The sequence below is a fragment of the Camponotus floridanus genome, unplaced genomic scaffold (genome assembly GCF_003227725.1).
Source record: "Camponotus floridanus strain SB8 unplaced genomic scaffold, Cflo_v7.5 scaffold18, whole genome shotgun sequence".
In the NCBI taxonomy this organism is placed as follows: Eukaryota; Metazoa; Arthropoda; class Insecta; order Hymenoptera; family Formicidae; genus Camponotus; species Camponotus floridanus.
In genome coordinates this window covers 1,020,997-1,047,683 of record NW_020229303.1, presented here as the reverse complement: position 1 = coordinate 1,047,683, position 26,687 = coordinate 1,020,997, and the positions used below count along the sequence as shown (strand labels likewise).

Genomic DNA, 26,687 nt, shown 5'->3' with positions numbered 1-26,687 from the left:
TCTAAATTGCATCGGCAAGATCAATCGTAAATCTTCGGTCGGTTCTTCGACCGACGAAACGTGGCGTACAATATTTGCAACCGTATACAGTGGGTTCTTTTTTTTCGTGACTTCTTGTTCTTTGCAGAGAAAAAAAAATATCTCAAGAGAATCCCTCACAGGAGGAAGCGCTTGTTCCGGTGAGTTTCACAGGACCCCCGTGGCTCTCACAAGCTTCGATTTACCGGGATTTCGCTACCGTAAAGATTTACAGAAGTATAGGGACACATGTTTTTATGGAATCTGTTCTAGGGAAAATTTATTCAAAGAGCCATTATACGTTCATTACAATTTTATTCTCGAAGTTACTCGGCCGTAAGTACTCTGTCTAATATTTCAAGATGCAATAGGAAACACGTCGCCGCAAGTTAATTTGTGACAGACTATTGGTAAGCCAAAAAAAATCTCGTATAGTTCAAGCGCAATTGTCAAGTAATACTCCTTACGTCTTGCTGATAATGTTGTATCCATTTATTGCTTTCCGTTTTGTCTTGCCATAATTCATTCCTCTTGAAGGGTGCATCCAGGTTGTTATGAGAGATAATGAGCGCTCGTAATGTCCCATAACAACCGGAATGCATCTTTAATGTCTGCATTATTAGATTTTGCATTATTTAATTTTTATATTAAAGTTTATATAATTCAAAAATTGAATATATTTATAAATTATTAAAGATATTAAAGAAACATATCAAGACACAAATTGTGGGAGAAAATAAAGAAATGCAAAAGACATATTAAATAATGCAATAATAATTAAAAAGAAAAATTGCATTTTTTTTAAGATAGGAGCATTTATTCCATTATTTGGTCCACTATCTCAAAGATATTGCAAGTATTATTTTTCACTAAAATGAGAGAATATTCATATTACTCCACTTAGGATTTAAACTCGTACCAAAGGTGACGCGTTTCGTCCAAAATCGACTTTACGATCAGCAATCACTTGGCTGATCGTACTACCATCGTTGGTAGTATCAGTGGAGTGGCGATACACGCGATGCAATCCTCTGAAACGATATACACGGAAACACGTTCCATGGGCGGCCTCATGGGCAGAGCCGCCCATTGTGAGGTATTCGTTTGCCAACCAAGTGGCAGGGCGTATCCAACAGTGGGACCTCGTTGGTATCATGAGTCCCAGCAAGAGACCAGCGAGAGGGTCCCCTTCTACCCTCCGCTTCGTCATCCGGGAGAGAGCCCCCCTCGGTGCTCTCTCTCGAGGGAGAGACACACGAGACACCCGGTACCCCACAGCTGACACGTTATTGCCGCAGTACCCCTCGCAACGAAAGCAACGCGTGCTTGCCGATTCGTTTTCTTGTTTCCCGATTCAGGAACGTGTGCGATCGCGACGTCGCCCCCGTCTTCGAGTGGACACCCCCTGTAAGATCGCGTTTTATTTCTTTCTTTCGTCTCGTAGCCTCCTTCTTCTCTTTCTCTCCCTGTCTCTTTGTTTTTTCTCTCTTTTCTCCCTTTGTCCTTTTTGTGTGATCCTACTCGGTCTCCACGTCTACCTGGAACCACTCTACCTGGGTCTACGCGCTGTCTCCGAATCTGGATGCTAGACAAAGAGTCTTTTTCTCTTGAGGCGAGTGGCGAGTGCAAAGGACGCGCGCTTCTCTACGCAAAAGTGGCAAGAGTGAAGTTTCCGGTCAGTGTGTGTCAGTGTCGAATAACGCAACGAGACCCGCGACCGGCGGTATGGATGTTACCAGCGGAATGAGGCCCATCTTCGGTGGATATCCGTTCCAAGGTTGGTTCGTGTCTCGGTTAAAATTTGCACGCATATGATCTCTGAATGAACAATCATCGAGCTAGATTAGTAGAATGACAGTTCAACATAGTCATCATAATATCACACACATTTCATGTCCTTCTGCGTTTCTGTAAAATTTTCTCAAAAAATTGAAGAGAGATATTTTACAAATCAATATTTTGCAAAAATTTCTAATTAAAATTTATAAAAAGATGTTCTTTATTGCGGGTATAAGATGAAGAATGATAAAAATCTTTAAATCTCTTATTGCTTTGACAGACTTAGAAAACAAAGAGAATGTTTTGAAAAGGTTAAGGTAGGAATATTTTATTACGTGCATAAACTTATCAATTTTTTAACTAAATTAATTAAACACACTACGGCAAATTACAATTACGCTGCTCAAATACAATTCCAGGTGATTATAATGCATAAATATTCTAATGGAAATAGTTTTGCGATTTGCATTTCTTAATAGCGATTCTCAGATCTTATCTGCGACGACGTGCGCGCGATAATACTCAGCATAAAAGGGTGCACTTGCGGCGAATTACATTGACGTTAATCGTCGCATTTGAAAATCCCATTAGTGCGATTAAATAATTTACGCAACGCTGAGGTCGGTAACAATGTGATCGTTTAATCGTCATCGTACTCGGTTATTAAAACGATAATTAAATTCAGTCACGATCGCCATTAACACATATTCGATCGACTGCACCGCCGTGTGATTTTGATAAATCAATCCTGTCCAAAGCGAACGACCCCGTCATAAATTAAATGGTAACGCGCGTTTGTTCTGCGCCTGGCCGCATATTAAACATTCCCCTTCGCTACGTTTTAATTGATATTCATCTTTAATACGAGATCCCTTCGAAGTTGAGCAAGACAAATCTACATTTGATCTTATCGTGCTCTGTATTGGATATGGATATTTATCAATAGGCATGATATAATAATGTTTTCATGTGTAGAACGTGAATCGCGCGTGTGCGTATGTGCGTGAGACACAATATACTCGCTAAATAGATAATCAACCAGTTCATTAAAACTCAATAGAACGTATATAAAGTACTCTGTGATTAATAACACTGTTTGAGATCTATGCTAATCAATTATAATTCGACAAATGAAAGGGGATTACGCCAGGCGGTTAATTTGCAAAAATTGGAAAAATTAGCCGAGGAAAATGCGTGTCGAAAATTACAATATACATTACAGGATTATTGATATGAATAGATATAATTTAACACAAGTATATAAAAAAGACGCTCAGTTAATCCTCAAGTTCTTCAAATGATCTCCTTGTCACGTATTCTTCTAGTCACGTGCGTACGTTTATTAGATTAAGAAAAAAACTTTCCATTAAGAGTGAGACACATTTCTGGGACGCATTTCACGCAGGAGAAACGCACGAGTCTGCGAAAGTCGGGTGAAATGGGTGTCCCGAGACAAACGGTCAAAAATTAAGCTCGGGGACTCTCGAAAGGGGTCCCGATGGAAGGAAATTACTCGACGACGATGAGACATTCCGTCGCAGCGATTATTATAATTGCCCGTCTCCGTTGTGTGCACTCGGAGCGTCCTTAATGCGTAAACATAGTAATTACGCGTGCAGCACCGCGTGCGCGATTTACCCGGGGCCTGATGATACGGGAGCTAATGTCACGTACGGAAGGGTGGCTAATTCGACTAACGATCCGACTCTATACTCGTTAGTGCTGGAAACGGTGCCTGCCTGGTGCACGCCTCCTCGCGCGCATAACTTCTTCAATTTTACGGCTGTTAGCCGTGTTTTTGGTATCCTCTCCTTGCGCGCGCTCCGTCCTGTTATCTGATTTCATGTTTGCGCCCCAGTCCGATTCCGCCGCTAATTTCAAGCTCAATCACGCCAATTGCGCTTACAAGACCTTTCGCGAGGCCGCTCTTTCCCTCCCCCGCTCGTTCGCCACCTTCCCCTTCGCGTTTTTCCAACAGGAATGGGTTTGGATTATTTGGAGAAAATTTCGCGATTTTTACCGAAGGAAGTAAACATCTGTTATCCTTTAATATTTGCAGAAATTTGGATATGATTTTTTTCAACGATCGACGTTTTAAAAATGGCCTTAATTTTGTGCGATTCCTAAATAAAATGATAAAAGTATGTATTTTGATATCCCAGATTGCGGGATGTATCCTAAATTAATTTAAGCTGTTCGCTTTTATATTTTGCTATTAATAATAATAATCATGATTCTAAATGATTATTAAATTGTTATTAATGTTTTGATTATTTCTTACAGGACAAGGTCGAATGAATCAGCTGGGAGGGGTCTTCATCAACGGGCGACCTCTCCCAAATCATATCCGCCTAAAAATCGTAGAAATGGCCGCCGCTGGAGTTCGTCCTTGCGTCATCTCCAGACAACTCCGCGTCTCACACGGTTGTGTCTCCAAGATCCTGAATCGGTATCAAGAAACTGGATCCATTCGTCCGGGAGTGATCGGTGGTAGCAAACCGCGAGTGGCCACACCGGAAGTCGAGGCGAGGATCGAGGAATTGAAGAGAGACAATCCAGGAATATTCTCCTGGGAAATAAGAGACAAACTTATGAAGGTAAAAAAATTATTGAATATTATACCTTTTAAAAATTATTGAATATTATACCTTTTAATTGTTCAAAAAAATAATGCGTTCTCTTGAATTAATAAAACAACGTAAAAATGCAATAATGTGTTGATAATAATTTTCACATGATTTGATATAACCATAAGTGTAAGTTACATGTGAAGAAGATGTGAAAAAGATGAAATTTTCAATATAAATTAAGAACGCTTTGGATATAATTAAAAAAATATAATAAAGAAAATCAGACAGAGTGTAATTTAAAAATAAATATAATTTTAATGATATCAAAATAATTATAATTAAAATTCATTACCACAAAGTACACGTGTAAAAAATATTTTTGACACTTGCTACTTTGTTAATTATTTTTCCTTTAAACAAGGATTTTTCGAATTGCATCTTTGAAACTGCGATTCATTATTCCGATCATGCGGGCATTTTTCCATCCGCGAAAATCCCGCGAGCCATTGCCCGATCCTTCAATCGAACACGGATGTTTTCTCCGCGGTTACTCTCTATCTCTCTCGGGAATCATACTCAATGAGGCTTTTTAATCTTGTGCACGAGGCGTGCACGAGGCGAACGGCGGGGTACGTGAGCGGCCCGAGGCAACTCGCGTGTCCTTTAATACGTTACTGACCGCCGTCTACACCCACGCCTCATTGGCGTAACACCTCCGTAGCATCTCGATTTTCGAATATATGCACACACACACACACACACACGCGCGCGCGCGCGAATAAACTTTTCTTCCGTGAATAATTTCTTCCGCATTACCTCCAATCCCGACGAGATCCCCCGAGATGTCTTTTTACGATAAAAAAAACATCATCATGCGAGATATTACCGCAAAGAGCCAAGATTAATTACCCAGGTGACGTCGGCGCAAAGTTTAACGAAATATTTAATTACGAGTCTTAGGTGTTGGTGAATTATAATAGATGTAAGAAAAATACAAAAAGGAGAAATTTATGTTATCGAGGCCCCCCTAGTAAATTAAATTAGACCGAGATAATCTTTTCGAGTGTTCTCCGAAATCTCGATGTACTTTTTCAAGACACGCGAAATGTGATTAATTCACATCCAAGCTCGGATTGTTTTTATTTGCGTTAATCATCGCGGTAGCACTCGTCTCTCTCAAGGTAACAAAAGTCGAGTTAAGTATCGGATATATCGGGGTATCTGGAATATCTCTACGTGTCTCTCCGCGATAAGATCGACGGCGGTTCTCAAATCGAAACCGTGCGAAATTCCGGACGGAGGGAGTTTTGCCTTCCCTCGATGCTGGAACGCCTCCCTTGCCGGGGGGCGATCTCTTCGATAAAGAGATAAATCTTGCTCGAAGGAAACATCACGCGCATCGGCCGCGAGAGCGACAATAAGGAGAAAACGTATCAATCGAGGAGAACGAGTGCGTGCAAAAATACAAGCGGGAGAGATTAAAAGAACCAGCGAGACGCCGAAAGGGAGAGGACGAAAGTGAGCGCGGAAGAAGGCGAGACTCGAGTAAAAAAATCGCCAGAGCGTGGAAGAAAAAACGTTTCGCAAAAGAGGACGAAAAGGAAGCATTCGAAATACAAAAGAGAGAGAAATTAGGAAAAGATAGAGCTGGAGATCGTGGACAAGCGAGCGAGAGAGGGCAAAAGAAAGTAGGAGCGAAGGAGATGCGCCGAAAACACCCTCGAAGAGGAAGAGAGAGTGGGCGACTTCTGAAGCGAGACGGGAGGATGAGAAGAGTGGAGAAGGACGAGAAACGGTTTCGAGAACACGTACGCCGCTGCAGTTGTGGAGGCAGGCCGGTCGTGGACGGCATTAATACGGCATTTAATGTTGGAAGGAGGCGTTCCTGGACCCCGAGGCCCGCAAGGGGTATCTCTCCTCGTCGCTCCCGCGGTGGAGTCGCCTCGTCGGGTCCGCGTCCGTCTCTCTCTTTCCTGTCATCGCCCCGGACCCGACGCCTCGGCCACCACCGACAGAAGGATCGTTATTGTTTCTGAGATCGGCGATCCGGCAGATAGCGATCGACACCGACGACCCCCTTTTCCCTTTTTCTTTTTTTCTCCATCACCCTGCCTCGTTCCCTCTCCCTCACCCCAGAGCCGCCGCTCTCTGTCACGCTCGGGCTCCGCTCTTCCTCCTTTTAAATCTTCGGCAAAGGCAAAAGGCAGTTCTTTCACCTTGGCTCGCGGGATAATGCTCACTCGATCCTTACATCTCCCGCTTTCTTTATTTATCTCGTTCTCTTTAGCGAATCGCCCGTTTGCCACGCACTCGATCGTCGCCGCTGATAACTGATCGATATCAACGCGTGCGTACGTGCGGAGATTTTCGCGGCTTTGCCAGATGATGCTGGTAGGCGCGGCGACGAATGGCGAAACTTTCTTGATACCTGATACGAAATTGCGAGATATGCGGAGAAATCCTGAAACACTAGAACGAACTTATGATCTAATCGTATATATCTCGTTCAATCTGTTGTATTAGTTAAATGAACTCGATTCAGGTATTCTTGATCTAGATCACGATATCGCAATTATTATGAGCCTATTATTATGGACGTTTTGTATCTATTTTCAAAATATTGAGAATTTAATAAATTTAATCAAATTTAATAAAATGTTATATTTCATTTTTGTCCGAAATCTTTTTATTAGTTGGACAAAATAATAAATGCTCCTCCACGATTAAAGTACATACAGAAACAAAGCGGGAACCTTCTGATTTTATATTAAAAATTGAAAAAAATTGAAAAATCCTAAAAAGGTCATAACAATATTTGCTTAATATAAAGTTTTGCAATTTGCATGCACAAAGATCGGTTCCCGCTAAAGATTGTATCAAGGAATGTAAATGAACTTTTAGAAATGAGTTAGAAGCCTAATGAAAAAGATGTCGGTAAATAAATCAAATAAAACAAGTATTGTTACGATTTAATCTCAGAAGCCGATAAAAAACTGTAATTTTTCAATTTTTTTTTAATTTTTAACATAAAACCAGGAAGTTCTCGCTTTGTTTCTGTATGTAGTTTAAGAATATTTTGTATCTATTTTCAAAATATTGAGAATTTAATGAAAATTGTACAGAATGTCCTTACATATGTTTAGAATCTTCAGTACAGTTTTTAAATCGATTCACAAATTATAAGGATTTTAATTTGCACCGAATTAACATATGTTCTTATGGAAAACGTATAACCACGTCGATTCAAATGACAAAAACACATGGAAATAATATTCAGAATTTGTTTAAAATTTGCAAAAGTTTAGATACAGAGGAAATATTTGGTCAAATAATATTATACAAGTACTAACTGATTAAAAAGATATTAAATATAATTTAATGAAGTTAGCCATGTATCTGTCACAAGGCGAAATTCTCTGTTAAGTTAATCATTTTGATTAACAAAATTCGGAATATTTCAATAAAAACGCAACAAATCTAAAAAATACATCTCTGCACTGTAGCTAAGATCAAATTGATCAAGATCAATTAATATTCCACACAATTTCTTACTCAAAATACACTAAAAGTGGATATATTCGACAATATTGCTTTTCAGCTACTTTTTGCTGGGATTGTATATATAAAACATCCTTAAAGATTGACGTATAAATGGAACTTTGAGACATTTTAAATCTTAAAGAAACGCGAGTTGAACTTGCTTTTTCAAAATAAAAAGATAATAATAAATGATTTATGTAAACAAATGTTTTTATTTATAATGACAGTCATGGAAAACATAAATCATATACTACAGACATCGGCTACTTACTTAGTCCTTGACCGCTATTACATTCCCGTATGGCATCCTGCGGTATTAGGATGGCTCATCTTGCGGTGACCATCCATCACTAACTATTAACCTCGTTGAAATCGTTGAAACTGTAATTATTGCGAAGAGGTTAATGGTCCAACGATTACCATCTGCGATCTGTTGCAAAGCTTTCGTTTCTCATAATGATTACTTGCGAGTGACTAGTACTACAAGAATCCCGAAGAAATCATTGCAATTAAGGAAGACTCGTCTTTTACACAACCAGAATAACGGACTTGCGGTCATTGTCCACGTTGAATCGCGAAATGATTTCTCTCTCTTGGAATGCGATAATGAAAAACTGATTAACGATCGCGCAGACATTCACCTATTCACGAAACCTTCATATTATTCAAGATACATGAGATTATTGTATCTTGAACGTGACAAATTTTCGTCGTTTAATTTCTGTCTAGATTTCGTAATTAATTTATTTCGCACTCACATAATTATAAAGTAGATTTTCATGTGTGTATAATAAAATATTATAAAAAAAATTGCAGCAACTGAGACGTTTGGAAAAAAAATCTCTCATTAATAATAAAAATTTCCCTTTCCAAAATAATTGAATTTACCCTTTCAAATTAATTTTATGATAAAAAAACGCAATTTAATTAAATTATTTATTATGTGATATTTCAAGTGACCTATTCACTTGTCCGGGATCCAGGATCATCGTTCGTTTACATCATCTACAACTATCTTGACCGCGCAATAAAATCCGAAGGCGTCGTTGAAAGATCGCTTTCGATTTTCACGATTATCTGCAGGTTTCGTTATCGAACGCCGAGCAACCTGGATTCGCAAAAATATCCTGTTGTGGCGAACGCGTGTAACGGTTCCGGCGCATAATATGTAATAACGTTGAATCTCGACGGCGCAAATATATACGTCGACACACGAGAATAATCGCGCCAAATTGCAGTGCAGTAGTCTGCAGTTGCAAATGCCACTCGGATCGATGGTACATGTAATTCTACGATCAATCAATTCGTATTCGCTGGTATCTAGGAGCGAGGAGGCGAACGCTCCTCGAACCGAGACGGAAATGTGCGAAACTTTGCGTAAACCTAGCAATCACTATCTGGGAAATTGCGAGTATTTCTGTGTGACTTGAATTAATACGGAAACAAAAGGTGAAAAAATGATGGAGGCGAATGCAATGGTCAGCAATTTTTTATCATTATCCCTTATTATAATATAGCGTCTTAGGAGAATTACATTCTTGAATAAGGAATTTGAAAAAAATCTTTGCTTCCGATGCATTGAATAATTTTCTTTTAATTCTATTTCTAAAATGGTGTTGAGGTTGAAATTAATTTCTTGGGCTTAAGAGGCACATTATATGCAGTTCGTTGAATTTAATATGAATCTGGTTTGCACAGGAGGGTTTCTCGGATCCGCCAAGTGTCAGTTCTATCAGCAGACTTCTTCGAGGTGGAGGGCGACCAGGGGATGACGGAAAGAAGGATTACACCATCAACGGCATATTAGGCGGCGGTAAGTCTAAATTTTTCCCACGTCCTCAGAGACTTGCTAAGAACACGCGTTATATGATTACTTTCTGCAGGATAAATTCCGAACGCTAAATCGATATATGAGAGAGCCCTCATCCGATTTGAATATCCCCTCGATCGTTATCGCAAAAACAAAACGAGCGAGCGCCCGAAAGCCGCGTAAAGTTCTCACAGTCGGCCAGTCGAAGGGTTAATTACCCTTTTAGGCTGTCAGCAGCGAGGAAGAAGTTCGCAGAGAGCCCAATGGCAAAGCGCACCGCGCACGATATCGAGAAATATATAATGTAAGAGAAAGATAAAAGAGAGAGAGAGAGAGAGAGAGAGAATTGCGCGCGCGATCCATCGTCTCGAGGGGCATCAAGAGCTTTTAACCTCCGCCGGGCCTGTGGACCTCCGTTTGACGTACGCGGGCGTTATATACGCGGGGTCCTAACTTAAGCGCCTCCGCTTGCCTTCTCGTTGTTAGAGACCAAAGTTAGTCCGAACGATCCCCGGTATCGGGGACCGGCAGGATTTAATCTCCGGTGGGCGTAAGCGGGATTAGCCAGGTTGCCCACACGTCCGACAAACGGATTACAAAAGTGTCAATATCTTACAGGACGCGGGATATTTATCCCGCTCCTTTTCATCCCGTCCCGTCGTCTTCCTCCTTCCGAGATTTCCGACGATGGTTTCGCAGAGATGTGTCTCACGTGATTATTTCAAGATATCGGAGTAGCCTTCCATAATATTTCTGGATACAAAAAGTCATGTATTTTTTTTTTAGATATAGATGTTTTGGATTCTAATCAATTCTTTCTATATTAATTATTTCTGTATTCATGGATTTCCTTAAATCACAAAAAATGGCGTACAATTTTTTTCAGATACAGATTCTTTGCATTCTAATTAATTCTGTATTCATGGCATGTGATTTTCTTATCGTAATTTCAGGTCCCTTGGATTTTATACATAAGAGGAAATTTATTTTGTTCTGCATAATTCAATTAAATTACGTCTTGTGTGAATAATATAAAGAATTAACTATTATTTAAAATATTATAAAAAAATATAAATTATGAAATTAAAAAATTTAATATTAATAATATCATAATTGAGTTTCGCAGAGATGCGTCTTGCGTGATTATTTCAAGATATCGAAGTAGTCTTCTATAATATTTCTGAATAAAAAAAATCACGTACAATTTTTTTCAGATATAGATTCTTTGGATTCTAATTAATTCTATTCATGGCATGTGATTTTCTTATCGTAATTTCTGTATTCATGGCATGTGATTTTCTTATCGTAATTTCAGACCTCTTAGATTTTATACATAATAGGAATTTTATTTTTCTGTATAATTAATAATTAATGTCTTGTGTGAATAATAAAAAGAATTAACTAATATTTAGAATATTATAAAAAAATATAAATTGTGAAGTTAAAAAATTTAATATTAATAATATCACAACTGAGAGATTGTCTCTTTATGAATATTATAATCGTAATAACCCATGAAGAATTTTATATTAGATATAATTCTGATTACACGAATATACCTGTCACATTGATTTTCCTCGATCCAGATCTCTCCATGTCACTTTGATAAAATAACTCGATTTTTTAAGCCAGGTTATTTGTAGGCATACACGATCAGTCAGTTGTTACGAGCGCGAAGCGGGAATCTGTTTTAGTGATTGATACAGGTAGACACGGAGGAATTAGCGGTACAGGTGTCCCAAAGTCTTAAAAAGTCAGACCGGCGAGGACGCTGCCGGGGTCGAGAAAAGATCCTTCGATCGCGGACCATCGAGAATGTGAGGAAAGAGTCGAGAGCCAAGAGGCAAGAGCGGGCTTCAAGGCCCAGAGGCCCCACGAAGGTCCCGCGGAGATCAAACGGACCGCCTGCCACACGTCGACAGTGGTGCTCATTCCCGGCTCCCTCCGTATTCCTCTTTTAATTAATCTAATCGAGAACAAATTCCCTTTATATCGCGAATAATCGTGGTATTTAACATTTTGAGAATATTTTGCGAACAATCTAAATCAGGAAATTAAAGTACAATCGGAATACATGAATGGGGGGAGGGAGGGGACGACAATGAAAATATCGCTCGCTCATAAATAATCAGGAGCACTCGATAAATTTCGAAAAGAAAAAAATCATAATTAAGACTCGCGAGCGCAAATTTCGCTGATGAAAAGGCGCCTTTAAGGAAGTGTTATCGCGCGTCGGGCAAACCGCGAAACCGTCAATTACAGATGCGTATCTCTTTCGGCACGGTTAATTATGCACGACTCCGCGATATGTATAACTGCCGCACGCGCTTCATAATTTTTCCCCCAAAATTACGACGATAGAAATCTCGTCCGCGCTCGCTGCTGAATCTTTGTACGAAAATGAATAATTATTTAACGAGCGGGTACGCATTCGGTCCCATTCACACCGCCGTTTATTCGTCATTAACTGCTTTCGCGGTCAATAAAATTGATTAACGTCGATCGACCGAATTAAAGATCGCCGGCGATGTAATTTGTCCGCGCCGCCGTATCGCTAATGCGAATTTCGAGACAAAAGCGGTCGCCTCTTATAACGCCGTTAAAAATAAATAAACGCCGAAATGGACGCGGCTTTTACGACTTCCTGCCATTACTATCAAACGTGAAGAAACACTTAGAGCGCTATTAAAATATCGCGAATGCCGTCAGAAAGTGGACTTTCCACGGAAATTCATCAACTAAAGCAATTTATAACAGACTTAATATTCAGAAATATGAGAAAAGAGGAGATTTATTTTAGCAAAAATTATGATGAATCATTTTTTCCAATTTATACTTAATATAATAAAAATTCAGAATATTTTAATCAAAGATTTTATTGTTTCATTTTTACCTTTGATGCTAAAACATAAATTATTGGCGACTTCGGTAAAAGTTTCGCTGGTGAAATTAAAACGGATCGCTTCCGATTTACCTTGCCTCGCTTTCCACGAGACCCAGATAAGGCAGAAAAATTATTATCACGGTCGGGGACGCCGCGTGCGATGGAATAACTTACGGACTTGGTTTATTCGCGCGCGCGGAATAGGAAGCGAGGGCAATCGTGATAGGGAGCACCTCTGAACGGATATACTCGTACTATGGCGGAGGTGTCGGTCGGGTATAGGTGTCGGCAGGCAAGCAGGAATGACACGTAGCCTGTGGCTTTCTTATTCCTTCTTATTCCGTTCCTTTGGCTTCGGCCGCCGACGAGGGATTAGCCTAATGGGTCCTGCCTACCCCTCCGCACTACCCCCTCCTCTCTCCCCCCCCGTCCCTCGCTGCACACGTATATAATATGTATATCTATCCCGATTCCTCTCCCGTAGCACTTCTATCTCCTTCCTTCTCTCTCGGATCTCGTCTCTGCGGCCGGAGCGGATCCGCGCGATGAACAACGCCGCTAAGTGATTCACAATCAGGTTTATTGATTGTATCGACGATCGATGATCGCTCTCGGTCGAAAGAAAGAGACAGAGAGAGAGAAAGAAATACTCTGTTTTAAATGTTGCAGCATACACCTCGCGAGAGATCTCTTTTCTTACGACTTGTCGATTTGCTTGCACGATTCGCAATCAAATTTGCAGATTGCATCGATATTCATATTGTTCGGCCATCGTGAGTTGCTCGATGCGCTATTATCAAGCCGCGCGCAAAGAGTCAATAAGATTGCTCGAAACCGCGATAATATCGGAGTGGATCCTTAATACATTGAAAACGATGATGTGTACAATGTGTAAGCTACTTTGCTTTACTTCACGGTTGAATGGAATCTTTTCGGCAACGAAAAGAAGGATATGGGTTTATCGTATGTGAGATGACATAAAATTTGAAAATATTAAAAAAGAAATGTGTTTCTTAAAATATTCTTACATATTAGTTTATAAAAAAATACGCGATCCGATTCTCGACAATATTATATTAGTCTGGGGAGAAAGATTTTTGCTAAGAAATAGGATTATACATCCCTTTAATTTATTCATAACTTTATCAACGTCACATCGAGCGAGAGTACTTTGTTGCTTCTCGCTGTCGGTTCGTAATCCTCATCTCCGAAGAGTCGCTTTCGAGAGTCGACACATCGACGCAATGAAGAATGCAAAAGAAGTCGGTGAGCGATTACACGGGCGAAAAAAGGAAGGCAAGGACGCGAGAAAGGGAGCAGAGGGCTGGCTGTCGGGGCTGATATCAAAGTGTGTATCTAATGCGTTGCACGAATCGGGCTCTGCAAGCAGTATGAAGTATGGATACGATCCTTGTCACGCGAGCGTATAATCCTCCGAGAGAGCGATACATACTCGTATAGACCTGTAAGACGTGTGTCTTTACAGATGCGGCCTTACCTCCGGATTGAATTAAAAGGCGTCCGAAGATTATACGAGATAATCCTTTCGGATTGATTGATAATTACTTATCTTTACATTTTACGCAAATTAGCGTTATATTTTTCAAGGGAAATTTTAAATTTTTGATAAAAGGAATTTTAAATTTTATAAGATTTCGATTTAATTGTGAAAATATATTTTGCACGCAAAATAATTATTATGAATTATTTTTATTTAGCTTATGTTATTTTTTATTTTTAATCTTTCATAGATGCAATTTATAGTAAGACGGATGTTTAGATATTGATTATTCTAATTTCTAAGATAAAATTTCTCGGCCAGCAGCAAATCTCAAGTAAATCATCTCGTCACTTTAATTTCTTACATCGTTTATAAATATTCTTCTGGCTTACCCTTTATCTTCAATCACGTTGGTTCACAACTCGTCGGAGTCTTTCATTAAGTCGCGATTTAATCAAGTACACTTAGGAGTCGATGCTCGCGCGCGTGTTATAAAAAAAAATGTTAATTACGCGGCAATATCGCTTGACAATCAACCGATTGTTCTACAAAGATACTTTGTATCAGGACATTTTTGCAAAGGCATGGTTCTGCCACTTTGGAATAAATACGTTCTTGAATATTGCCTCTTGTCTTGTGAAACAGAGCAAAATAAAATTTTTATATTCTTCAAATATGTTATAAAAAATAGATGTTGCAATTTTATTTATGATAAATTATCTGTAATAAAAAATAATGATAAATAATAATATATACAATTGTATCGAGTAATATTAAAAAAATGTAAATAATATTAAGAAATGGGGATAATACTTTTAAAAAATTAAATCAAACTGCTTGATTTTTAACAGGGCAACTTAACAATGAAACACATGAAAAACACCGTCATATTGTACTTTCGAAGAAATGCGTCAAATTTCCACATCTGGAAGCTATCGAGCCAGGAAAATTAGCGGCACGTTTGTGCTCTTCCTAAAAAACCACCAGCAGTTCAGGACTAACGCAGTTCAGGCCACTAATGGGCGTGGTTGTCCGTTTCATCTTGAAACATAGTTAACCACCTTGTAATTTTGGTGGTCGAACAGGTCAGAATTGACTATGACGCTGTCAACGTTCCCTCGAAATCTATCACGAACAGAGAAAGCTATCTAAATTCTCAATCGTTAAAATATAATCGACAATATCTCTAATTTAGATAATTGTTCTGTACATATAAATATTAAACACACAGAAAGAGACAGAGAGAATCTTTTACGAATATATATTCTCTTCTAGAGAAATAAATATATATTTCCCATCATAAGAAGAACTTGACGAGTGCATAATAATTCTCAGAGTCATAATCGAGAAGCGATTGTTTGTGGAGAAAAGGAGAGAACTCTCCGGCAAATAGAAGAAGACTCTGCACCGTCATCACAACTGCCCTTACACGGACCACCAACGACGCCGACCGGCGAGATCGTGTCTGAGAAGTACCTAACATCACCTAATTGTAGCGGCTCATCTTGTATCCGGCGAAAATTCTGTCGTCGAGATCGACCACCAACTTTCCTACCGACTACCGGTCTCCCATCCCTCTTCCTTCCTGAGCTCGCATACGCATACACGGGCGTTGACAGGCAGACAGACCGTGCTCTCGGATGTCAACCGCTTCGAGGCTCATTGTTGGCGTTTTGAGGACATTTGTTACCATTTAGGGGGACCTCACACACGCATCTAGCGGACCCCCATGAGCGACGGGAGTGGAAAGGTGGAGAATCGGGAGGGCCCGGTTAGATTTATAGCTTACGAAGGTGCGGCACCTTTTCCGCTATTCAGCGGCCGATTCGACACGCGGAAAGCGAAAAGGGAGGGCGCAGGAAAGCGACGGCGATCTACATGCGCGACAACGGATGCTGCTGCGGCCCTGTAACCGTTGTCTGCGTCTCCGATTCCTACACAGGCTCTCGGAGCCTCGGAAGGACATCAGGCCCACCGAATGTGCATTATATTTTTCAAATATCCTGGAAAAAACATCCTTTGGACCTCTTTCGCTCTAATCGCCCCCAGGGAAAAGGATCTTCCTGATTGAAAAAACAAACTTACATCCTAAATGATCGTGTGAATCGTAGAGATTAATTAATTAAGCTCACATGCCTCGATTGTATTTCTTCCAACATGCTCATAATATGAATGACGCGTTTGTAAAAGAGGAGTACTTGTATGCATTAGTATGTCATAACGTACGTTATTATCTCCCAACGTTCTCCGAGAAGCCTAATGCACCGACATTAGCCTTCACACGTTAACAATAATGGCACCGACAATGAGTTACTTTACTGCATTTACGGTAATCTCGCTCGGTGAGGTAAACGTGTTAATCGTGTAAAATGACTCGTACGCTATACATCATGGATTCTCGCGTACATCCGACGAGACGCGTGTGTACGCACGCGTGTAGGAACGTACACGCAGCAGGGATGCTGACCGGCACATTTCTGGATGACGTTGCTACGAATGAGATATTTGCTCTCGACACCGCGGGACCGCCCGCTCCCTCTCCCTCCCCTCTCCCCGTAATTGATTACACGCGTCTTTTCACGCGGTCTATTCACGGGCCGATCGGTCGCTTTTCATCATCGAGGGGCCGATATTGATTGTGCCTATCAACGAATCAACCTGATGATCCCGAAACGCGCGCCTCGAGCGACAACATCAGCCTGAAAGTGTAACTCATTCCGGCGTCGGAACATTTGTCGCTTGTCGACGCGTTGGCTCCCGTCGATTTTACATCATCCGATCGCTGACTGAAGGTGAAACGCAATGAAATATGTAAGTAAGATACCGATGTGTTTGTCGTAAAAGAAGAAAATTTGTGTCGACTGAAACTTAACGCTTGACCGAAACGTTCACCGAAAAACTCTCGTTGCAGTGATTTCAACGCGAGGCAAGAGAGATCTCTCTTGCCTCGCGTTGAAATCACTGCAACGGGAGTTTGACGATCGTCCGTCAAGCGAGGAGTCTGACGGAGAGATACCGCGCGGCTTAATTGCACCCTCGGCGTAATTGACATTTCCAGGCGCTAACAGGGCGACCGCGCGCGATAAAACAATGGCTCTCTCTGGCCGGGGCGATAATCTATAAAGCGTTTCATCGAGTGTGCCCGCCTCCCTGTCCCGAGAGCACGTTCGTTCTCTCATTACAAGTCCAACATATGGGCGCCTAAACGATCGCGCGCACATACACACGTATAATATATACCCCGATCTCTCTGCCTCCTGCGCGCCCCGTGCGCTCTCGGCCACGGCCGCTCTTTTTCTTCCTCTCTTCCGGCCGGCGAAGAAGCGGGACGAGGTGAGTCGGACGGCGATCCCGTGGATCGAAGGGAGAGAGCCCTCTGAGAGAGGACCGCCGATGTCAGAGGCCGCGCGAAGGAATGCTGACTCGCCGAACACCACCGCCCTGCCTCTCGAACGTCCCCTCGGCCACGAGAGAAACACACCTGGTCGTTCTCGACGCACTACCTCACCCCCGCCCTCCCCCGTCGCTTTGCCCACACCGCGGAAAAAAAGATCGAGCCAATAATGATAATTGATAATTAGTGGCACTGATATCTTCGGCGAACGGAAACGGGGGGCTCGTGCTCCAAAGTGTCGAGATGCTAGAAAAAAAAAACGTAAATATTAGTTAATTGACACGTATCTTTTTCTAATTTTCTTTTGTCTTATTTAATATTTTAAATTATGTAATTATTAGGAAATAAATAATTAATAAAGTTGTAATTCTGGAAATGTTATATTTTATACGTTTAAATGCTTGGGTAAAGATATGTAGATATCTAGGTAAGAAAATTCCTAATAAGTCCTTAAGGGGATGCCGGAGTCTTGTTTTACCGATAAAATATTATATTTCATTTTTGTCCGAAATCTTTTTATTAGTTGGACAAAATAATAAATGCTCCTCCACGATTAAAGTACATACAGAAACAAAGCGGGAACCTCCTGATTTTATATTAAAAATTTTAAAAAATTGAAAAATCCTAAAAAGATCATAACAATATTTGTTTAATATAAAGGTTTTGCAATTTGTATGCACAAAGATAGGTTCCCGCTAGAGATTGTATCAAGGAATGTAAATGAACTTTTAGAAATGAGTTTAGAAGCCTAATGAAAAAGATTTCGGTAAATAAACCAAATAAAACAAATATTGTTACGATTTGACTTCAGAAGCCGATAAAAAACTGTAATTTTTCAATTTTTTCTTAATTTTTAACATAAAACCAGGAGGTTCTCGCTTTGTTCCTGTATGTAGTTTAAAAATGTTTTGTATCTATTTTCAAAATATTGAGAATTTAATGAAAATTGTACAGAATGTCCTTACATATGTTTAGAATTTTCAGTACAATTTTTAAATCGATTCACAAGTTATAAGGATTTTAATTTGCACCGAATTAACATGTGTTCTTATGGAAAACGTATAATCACGTCGATTTAAGTGACAAAAACACATGGAAATAATATTCAGAATTTGTTTAAAATTTGCAAAAGTTTAGATATAGAGGAAATATTTGGTCAAATAATATTATACAAGTACTAACTTATTAAAAAAATATTAAATATAATTTAATGAAGTTAGCCATGTATCTGTCACAAGGTGAAATTCTCTGCCAAAGTTAATCATTTTGATTAACAAAATTCGGAATATTTCAATAAAAACGCAATAAATATTTAAAAATACATCTCTGCACTGTAGTTAAGATCAAATTGTAATATTCCACACAATTTCTTACTGAAAATACACTAAAAGTGGATATATTCGACAATATTGATTTTCAGTTACTTTTTGCTGGGACATACAAAACCTTTTGTACAAAACATCCTAAAATGATTTCGGACAAAAATGAAATATGACATTTTATCGATAAAATAGGACTTTTGGCATCCCCTTAATGTTTTCTATTCTTTTATATTTTCTTTAGCAATGCAAAGAAAAACAGTAGGTTATTGTTTGAGAATGCTAACTTTAAGATTGCAAGAGGAAGCCATTGTGTGTCAAGGATTTCATAGACAAAAAGTTTTTTGCAAATCCTCCTATTATTATGTTGAAAAATCTTTTGAAAAATCCACTTTATACATGTAAAGTAATTTGTTTGCGCACCCATTCTAGTCGTTCTTAACATCTTCTGCAACGGTTTATCTTTATTTCTTGAAAGGAGTAGCGCGTATGCATTTTAATCGCGCGGTGCGTACTTAGAAAAAAATAGATAAAGGTAGTGAAATGATCTTTTTCCCGAGGAGACTGTCGAACGGTGGAGGATCTCCTTTGGCGGCGTCTTTGGCGGCTCGTCCGCGTTCCTCGTATGACAAACGGAAGAATGGGAGAATGGCCCGGAGACAAGTTGCATCTACAGACAGTAAAGGTGGCGGAGCCCAGGTTTAAATTCTCGTCACCGTCCTCGTCGTCGTACACAGGTGGCGAGAAGTGCCCGGGAAAATATGATGGTGAATGTCAAAAGATGTCCATCGTTTTTGCATAATACACTTGAAGCAGCACAATGATCGCCAAGAACGTTTCATCCGCCATCAATGTCGACTCTTCGTGGTCTCCTGTATCACTCGTATAATCGACATCTATCCAGGAATTATACTTGTATTTAAAAAGAGCGAAACACATGCTTCCTTGAGATTTCAAAATAATTCAAAATCATCTTTTATCGATATTTCAAATTCTGTGTTTGAAATGGAGCAATTTTTAGAGACTTCTATGAAATGTATATTGAAGCCAAATAGCCAAGAACTTAATAATAAGCATTATATATTGCGGAAGAAATTACTTTTGTCAATTAACGTTACTGTCGAGCAAAGTCAGTAGATGTGCCGAAAAACACCGCGTCTTTTGTCTATTTCTTGAATGTCAGTCGTTATTTAAGTTAGACGCCGGCGTGTCCGCCCCCATGCACGGAAGGCACGTTACGTTTTGACAAATGTAACGTCGCACAATAAGTAGAATGGACTCGAGTTCAAAGGACGACCGCTGAGAATTCTTGTATGTTCGAAAGCCGCAATCCCTCTCTCGTCGCTGTTAGTTTCATTTCCCGCCGGGCAAAGTGAAAACCGCACGAAAAGAGGCATCATTTATTGTCCACCATGAGATTCGGGGCAGGTTCTACTCTAAGAGGAAAACAGCAGCTTCTTTTGAGAATATGCAAGAATTCGTCAATCATGCTTTGCGCAAATCTAATATAATTTCTACAGCACATTCAAAATTTTGGACTCAGGGATGCTTTAGCCTATTTAAAGTTTTCGATTACATTACTCATTTTTTTAATTAAGAAAAACGTAAAATTACGTACAAATCAAAATCAAAACTGAATCCATTAAATGTGTCGTATCAGCTTTTGCGATTTAATACTTTTTTTAAGGAATTTGATTTTTGAAAATTCCAGCTATCATATAAATTTTCATATAGTTCTAACAATAATCTCTGCAGGCCCGGGCGATGCTTATGTTTGAATCCGATGCATGAGAAGGAAATGTGGGCGATTTCGGTCGAACTTGTGCGACGCGAACGAGAAATTAACTGAGCGGCGGGTCGGCGTAAGAAATAGAATTACTGTCGTCACCGTTTAATTCCGCATCGCGAAATCGACGATAGCGCGCTGGCACAGGTAGGCAAATAAAAGAGCGACCTAATCCCCGTTTGTTGGGATGGATGGATTCTCCGGCGTCACAACAAGCCACTCATGCTCTCGATATATATTCCCGTGTGCATTCGACCAGCGATAGAGCCGCGAACAGGAGAGAGATTCAATATTATTATTTCGAAACACAGATGGAAGACGAAGGAAGAGACGAAGCTAAGAATGGCTGGAAAAGCACGACGATGTTCGACTTTGATCCGCACAATAGTCCGCGAGAACGCTCGATTGAACGATAATATGGGCCTAATATTGAACAATGAGAAAGAGAGAGAATCGACTTAGGAGCAAATATTTAGCGAAGGTATAGCCCGGTCAGTTTCTTCTCTCGATGGCTTTTCTTTGCCGCGTATATACGTGTTTTTTTTCTCTAGTTGCGAGGAAAATGAACGCACGAGCTGCTGGTTCTCTCAACCAAATAGGTATCAATGGCACGGATAGAGATATTGCATAGAAATGTTTTCGGAACGAAGCGCTGAATGCGAGGATATTAAGAAGTCCGAAGAGGATCTGATGTTAAGCATCGAACGGTTGAGCGACGATGAAATGAAGAGATCCTTGCAATCTGACTGGTTACGATATTGTCCTCTGCAGGCTGAGTTTCCTTCTGAAACATATATTTCAAGAGATAAAGATTAATCTTAATAAAGGAAACCAATATATTATACAAAATAAAGAAATGTGCTCCAATAAATTTCTAAAAGAAACAAATTAATTCCCCAAAAAATAGCAAAGTACTTCAAGCACAAAGAAATATAAAATTTCGATTTAAAGAGAAAAATAAGATTGACAGACAATGGAATGCACATCTATAGAGTTGGCCTCTTCATTAAGATCTTAATTATTTTAGACAATATCCTGGCTACGTGTAATTTCCACAACGGATTAATAGGAGAGGCTTTTATAAAAGGTACTCATCATCATCATCGACGATAAAATTTTACAAGTACAACCGATGACGATGAAAGGCAGTCGATCATAAAACGTATCAATCCTATGAATACGCAGCAAGATGGCGGTGAACCATTGGAGGTGACCATTGCTTGCCTTTTACGAGAACTTTATGGATACTTTAATGACTGACGGCGTATGTAGCGTGTATACGCAGAAAACATGAAGCCGTTTCGTGCAAGCAAATATAATGAACGAACTTTAAATCAGGACTAAACATCGAAAATTTTTATGCTTATACAACATATGTTGATGTATAAATAGATGAAGATTTATACACTTATTACATTATTAATTCTTAATTTATAAATTTAATTTGCAAAAAAGTATAAAGCATCCGTAAAATATAATAAAGTACTCTCGTAAATACAATTAATCATTCTATTTTGTATTATAAATTATGAAAATAAATCCGTGACGATATGCTAGGATTTTCTTTGAAATATTAGGTGAAACGTCTTGATTTCAATCATAGGAAACAATTAAGCCGTAAGAAATATGATGACTGTGCGCAATACACACATTGTACACATGATGATCATCGTCTCATCAATATCCCATTCAGAGAAAGAGGCCCGCTCATCAGCGACGACGAACCGAATGATAGTGCGACTTTTTCGACGATTTATTAATTAGCAGTGATGGCTGTTTTAATATAAATTAATAATCGTTACGAAATTTAAGCCGTCATTATACATCATACTGTCATTTTAATAGCGCAAAATTTTTACCAAAAACATCCTTACAATTTGCGGATTAATCGTAAAAGACATTCCACTTGGTACGTCGTCATTAATAATGCTTGTTTACGTTAAACCAGGAAAAAATTAGGAAACTTTTGACGCAAACAGTCTACAAAATTTCTCATAATGACCTTTAAGAATAATATTGATTCACCGCAAATTTCTCTCTCTTTCTCACTGTGCCTTAAATTTTTATAATAAATTTAAATTTTTAAATAGATATATAAGTAAAATAAACTGTAACACAATGTATTAAAAGCGTGTGTTATATATTTGATATAATTTCTTAAACGTATATTATGCTAATAGTATATTATGCTAATAAGTTATTTATCTATAAATTTAGAATCGTATAAATATTAATTGCATTTGACAGATATTTATATCATAATCTCTCGGAGTGATTAATTAATTTAAAAGGAATCCAGATAAATTATCTGGATATCTTTTCTTAATTTATTTATCGTTTTTTCCGAATTTCTTGAATATAATGAGTGTCATTTTTATGGTCTTTAGGTCGTTGCGGTGATGACTCTGACACGGAGAGCGAGCCGGGCATTCCACTGAAGCGAAAGCAACGAAGAAGCAGAACGACGTTCACCGGTGAACAGCTCGAACAATTGGAAACTGCCTTCCAGCGAGCTCAATATCCAGACGTTTATGCCAGAGAGGAATTAGCCCAGAGGACCGGACTGACAGAAGCGAGAATTCAGGTACGTCTCGCATTAATTATGGCAATATTAATCTTGAAAAAACATTATATTTTTATCGACATTATGAAAAATATACGCTCGCCTTGTCAAAAACGTGCGAATATATTTACTCGACTAAAACTTCATGCATTATTCATGCAACGCTAATTATATGCGCGATTCGAAGCCTGAAAAGAGAGAGGCTCGCGTAAAAATTCGAGATAATATATAAAATTGTGCGAGCGCTTCTTTATCGCGATTATCGCCCATCGAGCCGATCCCATCGCAAGGCACCGTCCGCCTTCGCTGCTTCAGGTGTGGTTCAGTAATCGCAGGGCGCGCCTCCGCAAACACACCGGTAGCATAGCTCATTCGGTGGCGGGTCTGCCGCTGACACCGTGCCAATACGCCAGCCACGAGCTTGCCCAGATACCGCAGGTACCGCAGATGCCGAGCGGGATACCGCAGGTACCCACGACGTTGCATCACAGCCCGACGACGTTGCACCAGGCGCCCGGCGTGCACCAAGTGCCCGGTACCGCTGTCGCTCAAATGGCGACCACGATGGCCCAGGTGCCCACGACGATGAGCAGCGCTCTTCAAGGACACGCGGTCGCCATTTCCGGCCATCTCGGCTCGCTTCCGGCGCACGCGGCCTCCATGCAACTCGCACAGGTGTCGACGATGCAGCCACCGGCCGCGCATGCCGCGCCGACGTCGCTTTCGCACAACAGCGGTATGTATTTTATAATTCGACATTTTTCCCGAGTCCCTGGAAGATATTTCAAAATTGTATCTTCAGTCTTTAGATATTTTTAAAGGAATTTATTTGTTACACACTGAGAACAATCGTTTGATTGTACCAACAAGACGTGTATGATTGAAGGCATTTTGGTTATCAAACAAGAATTTCTAGTTATCATGATAAGACTCGATTTTTTATAACTACGTTTAATAGATTTTATTATAAGGATTTGATTAGTATTTTCTGGTTGGATCTATAAAATTTCTTGTTACATTAATTTCTTTGCTTGCCAAATCCAAAGTATATTTTTTTTCTCTTACGAGCAGTAGTGCCAGAAAGAGGACGCTAGCTCTCTGATTGTGTGTGTTTGAGCTGCATCCTCTTCTTGCATTATTGTTTATCAGTTTAATTTCTAACAAACTGAATTTAAAATAATTTATTCAATAATCTGAATTGAATTTATCCAATAATTTTGTTGGAATTCAGAGAATATTAAACAGATTTTTGAGATTAGATGGAAAAAATTTTAGATGACTTGATGCTGGCGAATTTAGTATTATTAATCAAAAAATTTAGTAAATTTAACAGGAATAAATTAATCAGATTCATCTGGTAATTCCTTCAAGAATTCTGGTTCGTCCATTTTCCAACAGACATACTGATTGAATCTAGAATTCTAATTAATGCAACCAGATTTTTTCTCAGTGCATATATCGTAGATCTCTTCATTTCTTTGATGTATCAATAATCTCGGGTCATTGAATTTGAAATATTAAAATGTTAGAGTAGAGTACAGGTAGACAATTTATTCAAAATGTTTGAAACTTCACTAAGATCTCTATCGGGATCTATATTTGTTTTCAGGTAGTACCGATTGGTCCAGGACGCAGTTTGGCTGGGGACAGTTTAATCATTTTCAGAGTGGTGATTACGGTTCGAGTCACCCTGGTCATCAACATGGATCTCAAAATACTCAATCCTCAAGTACCACGAACACTGCAACGTCAGATTGGTACGATCAAGGCTACGATTACGTTCCACACTCTCAACTTAATTATCATCGTAGCGTAGGTGGAATATTTTAGCCGATCAATTATTGTACAGAGATTAATTGTAAAAGAAAGACGTTAAAGATGTTAATATTTCCAATGTATATAATTGTACACACAATGTACATAATTATTATATATATAATATATTATTAATCTATGATTTTTTGTATATTTTTATACATTTTCCTCTCTAAAAGATATTACCATGCTTGAATTAGCATACAATATTATGATTAAAATTTCTAAATCACAAAAAGATTTTTTATTTTGATTGATTTGTTTTTTTTTTAATATAAGAAATGCTTAATTATCTTTCTTTAAAAGGAAAGTTTAAAGCAAGACTTGACATATATTACGTACACATTTATAATTTTATTACATTTTATGAAAATTGAATATCGAAATGTTGTATATTAGATACATTGGAAAATAATTTTTCTCACATTTAAGTATGCTTTTTAATATAATTTTTTTTTTCAAAGTAAACCAAAATATTATTTATTATTATTGCGATAGATTTGTATTAATCTTTCGTCAAAATTCTATAAAAAATTTATCAAATAAATAGCGATACATATTCAAATACATCTGAATGATTTTTGAAACGTGTTATCAAATAAATTTAATGCTAGCTAATATCTCTTCTCTGATTCACAAACATATTTATACGCGTCACATATTTGTTTCCATAAATATCAGTATAATTTTAAGAAATCGCATATAAATATAAAAGAAACCAATCAAGGAAACGATCGAGTTCTTTAAAATTCAGCGAGTTTACATCAAAATGAATAGACGGCGAGGTACACAATTGACGATCTTTTTGGTAAGTATCTCTAACGTGTAACACACTATAAATAATATATAAGAATATTTAAAAATATGTTTATAGCTAGAAATTTTTCATGCACAAATAAATAATTGACACATTCGATTAAGACATATTTTCACTTTTTAAGAAAGATATAATTGTTTTATACATTCTTTTGTATTAATCTACTTAACTTTTGTAAAATCTACTTAATTTGTTTCGTCAAGCTCGATGTATTTAGATTTAAAAACTTTCGATCAATTTTTATTAAAAAAAGTGAAGTGGAGAATCTTACAAAAATCTTACAATTATATATTTTTAAATTATCATCTTTTCATTATCGTGTTTTAGGCGATTATCTTTAACTGCAAAGGCAAGAATTTAAGTACTGAGTCATTTACATTGATCATCAATATTTCTGGAAATCTCAATCGCAATAATAATGTCACAAATAGTAACAATGATATGAATGGTAATTTAATAAACGGGAATAACAATGGAAAGAATTCCAATTCGGATAATGTTGCCAATGATGAGTCTGCTGCGTCTTTATTAATTATTAATAATTCTGAAAATAACAATAATAACAGTACATCGAATAGCGACGATAATGTCAACGGTAATCTTGTGAATGGCAACAATAACGATAATGATAACAGTAACAACCAAGTGCCAAACGATAATAATAGAGTTGATAGAGTCAAAAAAAATGACGATGTAGTAACTGAAAACGACAATAGCAATAATAATTCCGGTAATGTAAATTCTAATAAATCGGAACTCCCCCTCCCCCCCGATAATCAAGAATCCGATAGAACGTAACAGAAAACTATTACGTATTATTATTGATTGGATAATAAACGTAAACAACTCTTAAGATAATTTACTGTAACATACAAAAATAATAATAATTAG

The 26,687-nt window shown here is 38.5% G+C and overlaps 1 protein-coding gene across 1 annotated transcript; it reads left to right on the top strand.

Moving 5' to 3' along the window:
* The first annotated feature begins 1,394 nt into the window (after positions 1 to 1,394).
* Positions 1,395 to 25,043, top strand: LOC105255025 (protein gooseberry-neuro). Its single transcript, XM_025407547.1, has 6 exons — positions 1,395 to 1,795; positions 4,081 to 4,394; positions 9,606 to 9,720; positions 22,989 to 23,185; positions 23,480 to 23,900; positions 24,774 to 25,043. The coding sequence occupies exons 1-6, from the start codon at positions 1,744 to 1,746 to the stop codon at positions 24,992 to 24,994; spliced, it is 1,320 nt and encodes a 439-aa protein (XP_025263332.1). The 5' UTR covers positions 1,395 to 1,743; the 3' UTR covers positions 24,995 to 25,043.
* Positions 25,044 to 26,687: the final 1,644 nt, after the last annotated feature.

Coding starts and splice junctions, on each gene's coding strand:
- LOC105255025 (XM_025407547.1), top strand. CDS start 1,744: ATGGATGTTACCAGCGGAATGAGGCCCATCTTCGGTGGATATCCGTTC. Junction 4,395..9,605: donor TAAGAGACAAACTTATGAAG/GTAAAAAAATTA, acceptor TGGTTTGCACAG/GAGGGTTTCTCGGATCCGCC. Junction 23,186..23,479: donor TGACAGAAGCGAGAATTCAG/GTACGTCTCGCA, acceptor TCGCTGCTTCAG/GTGTGGTTCAGTAATCGCAG.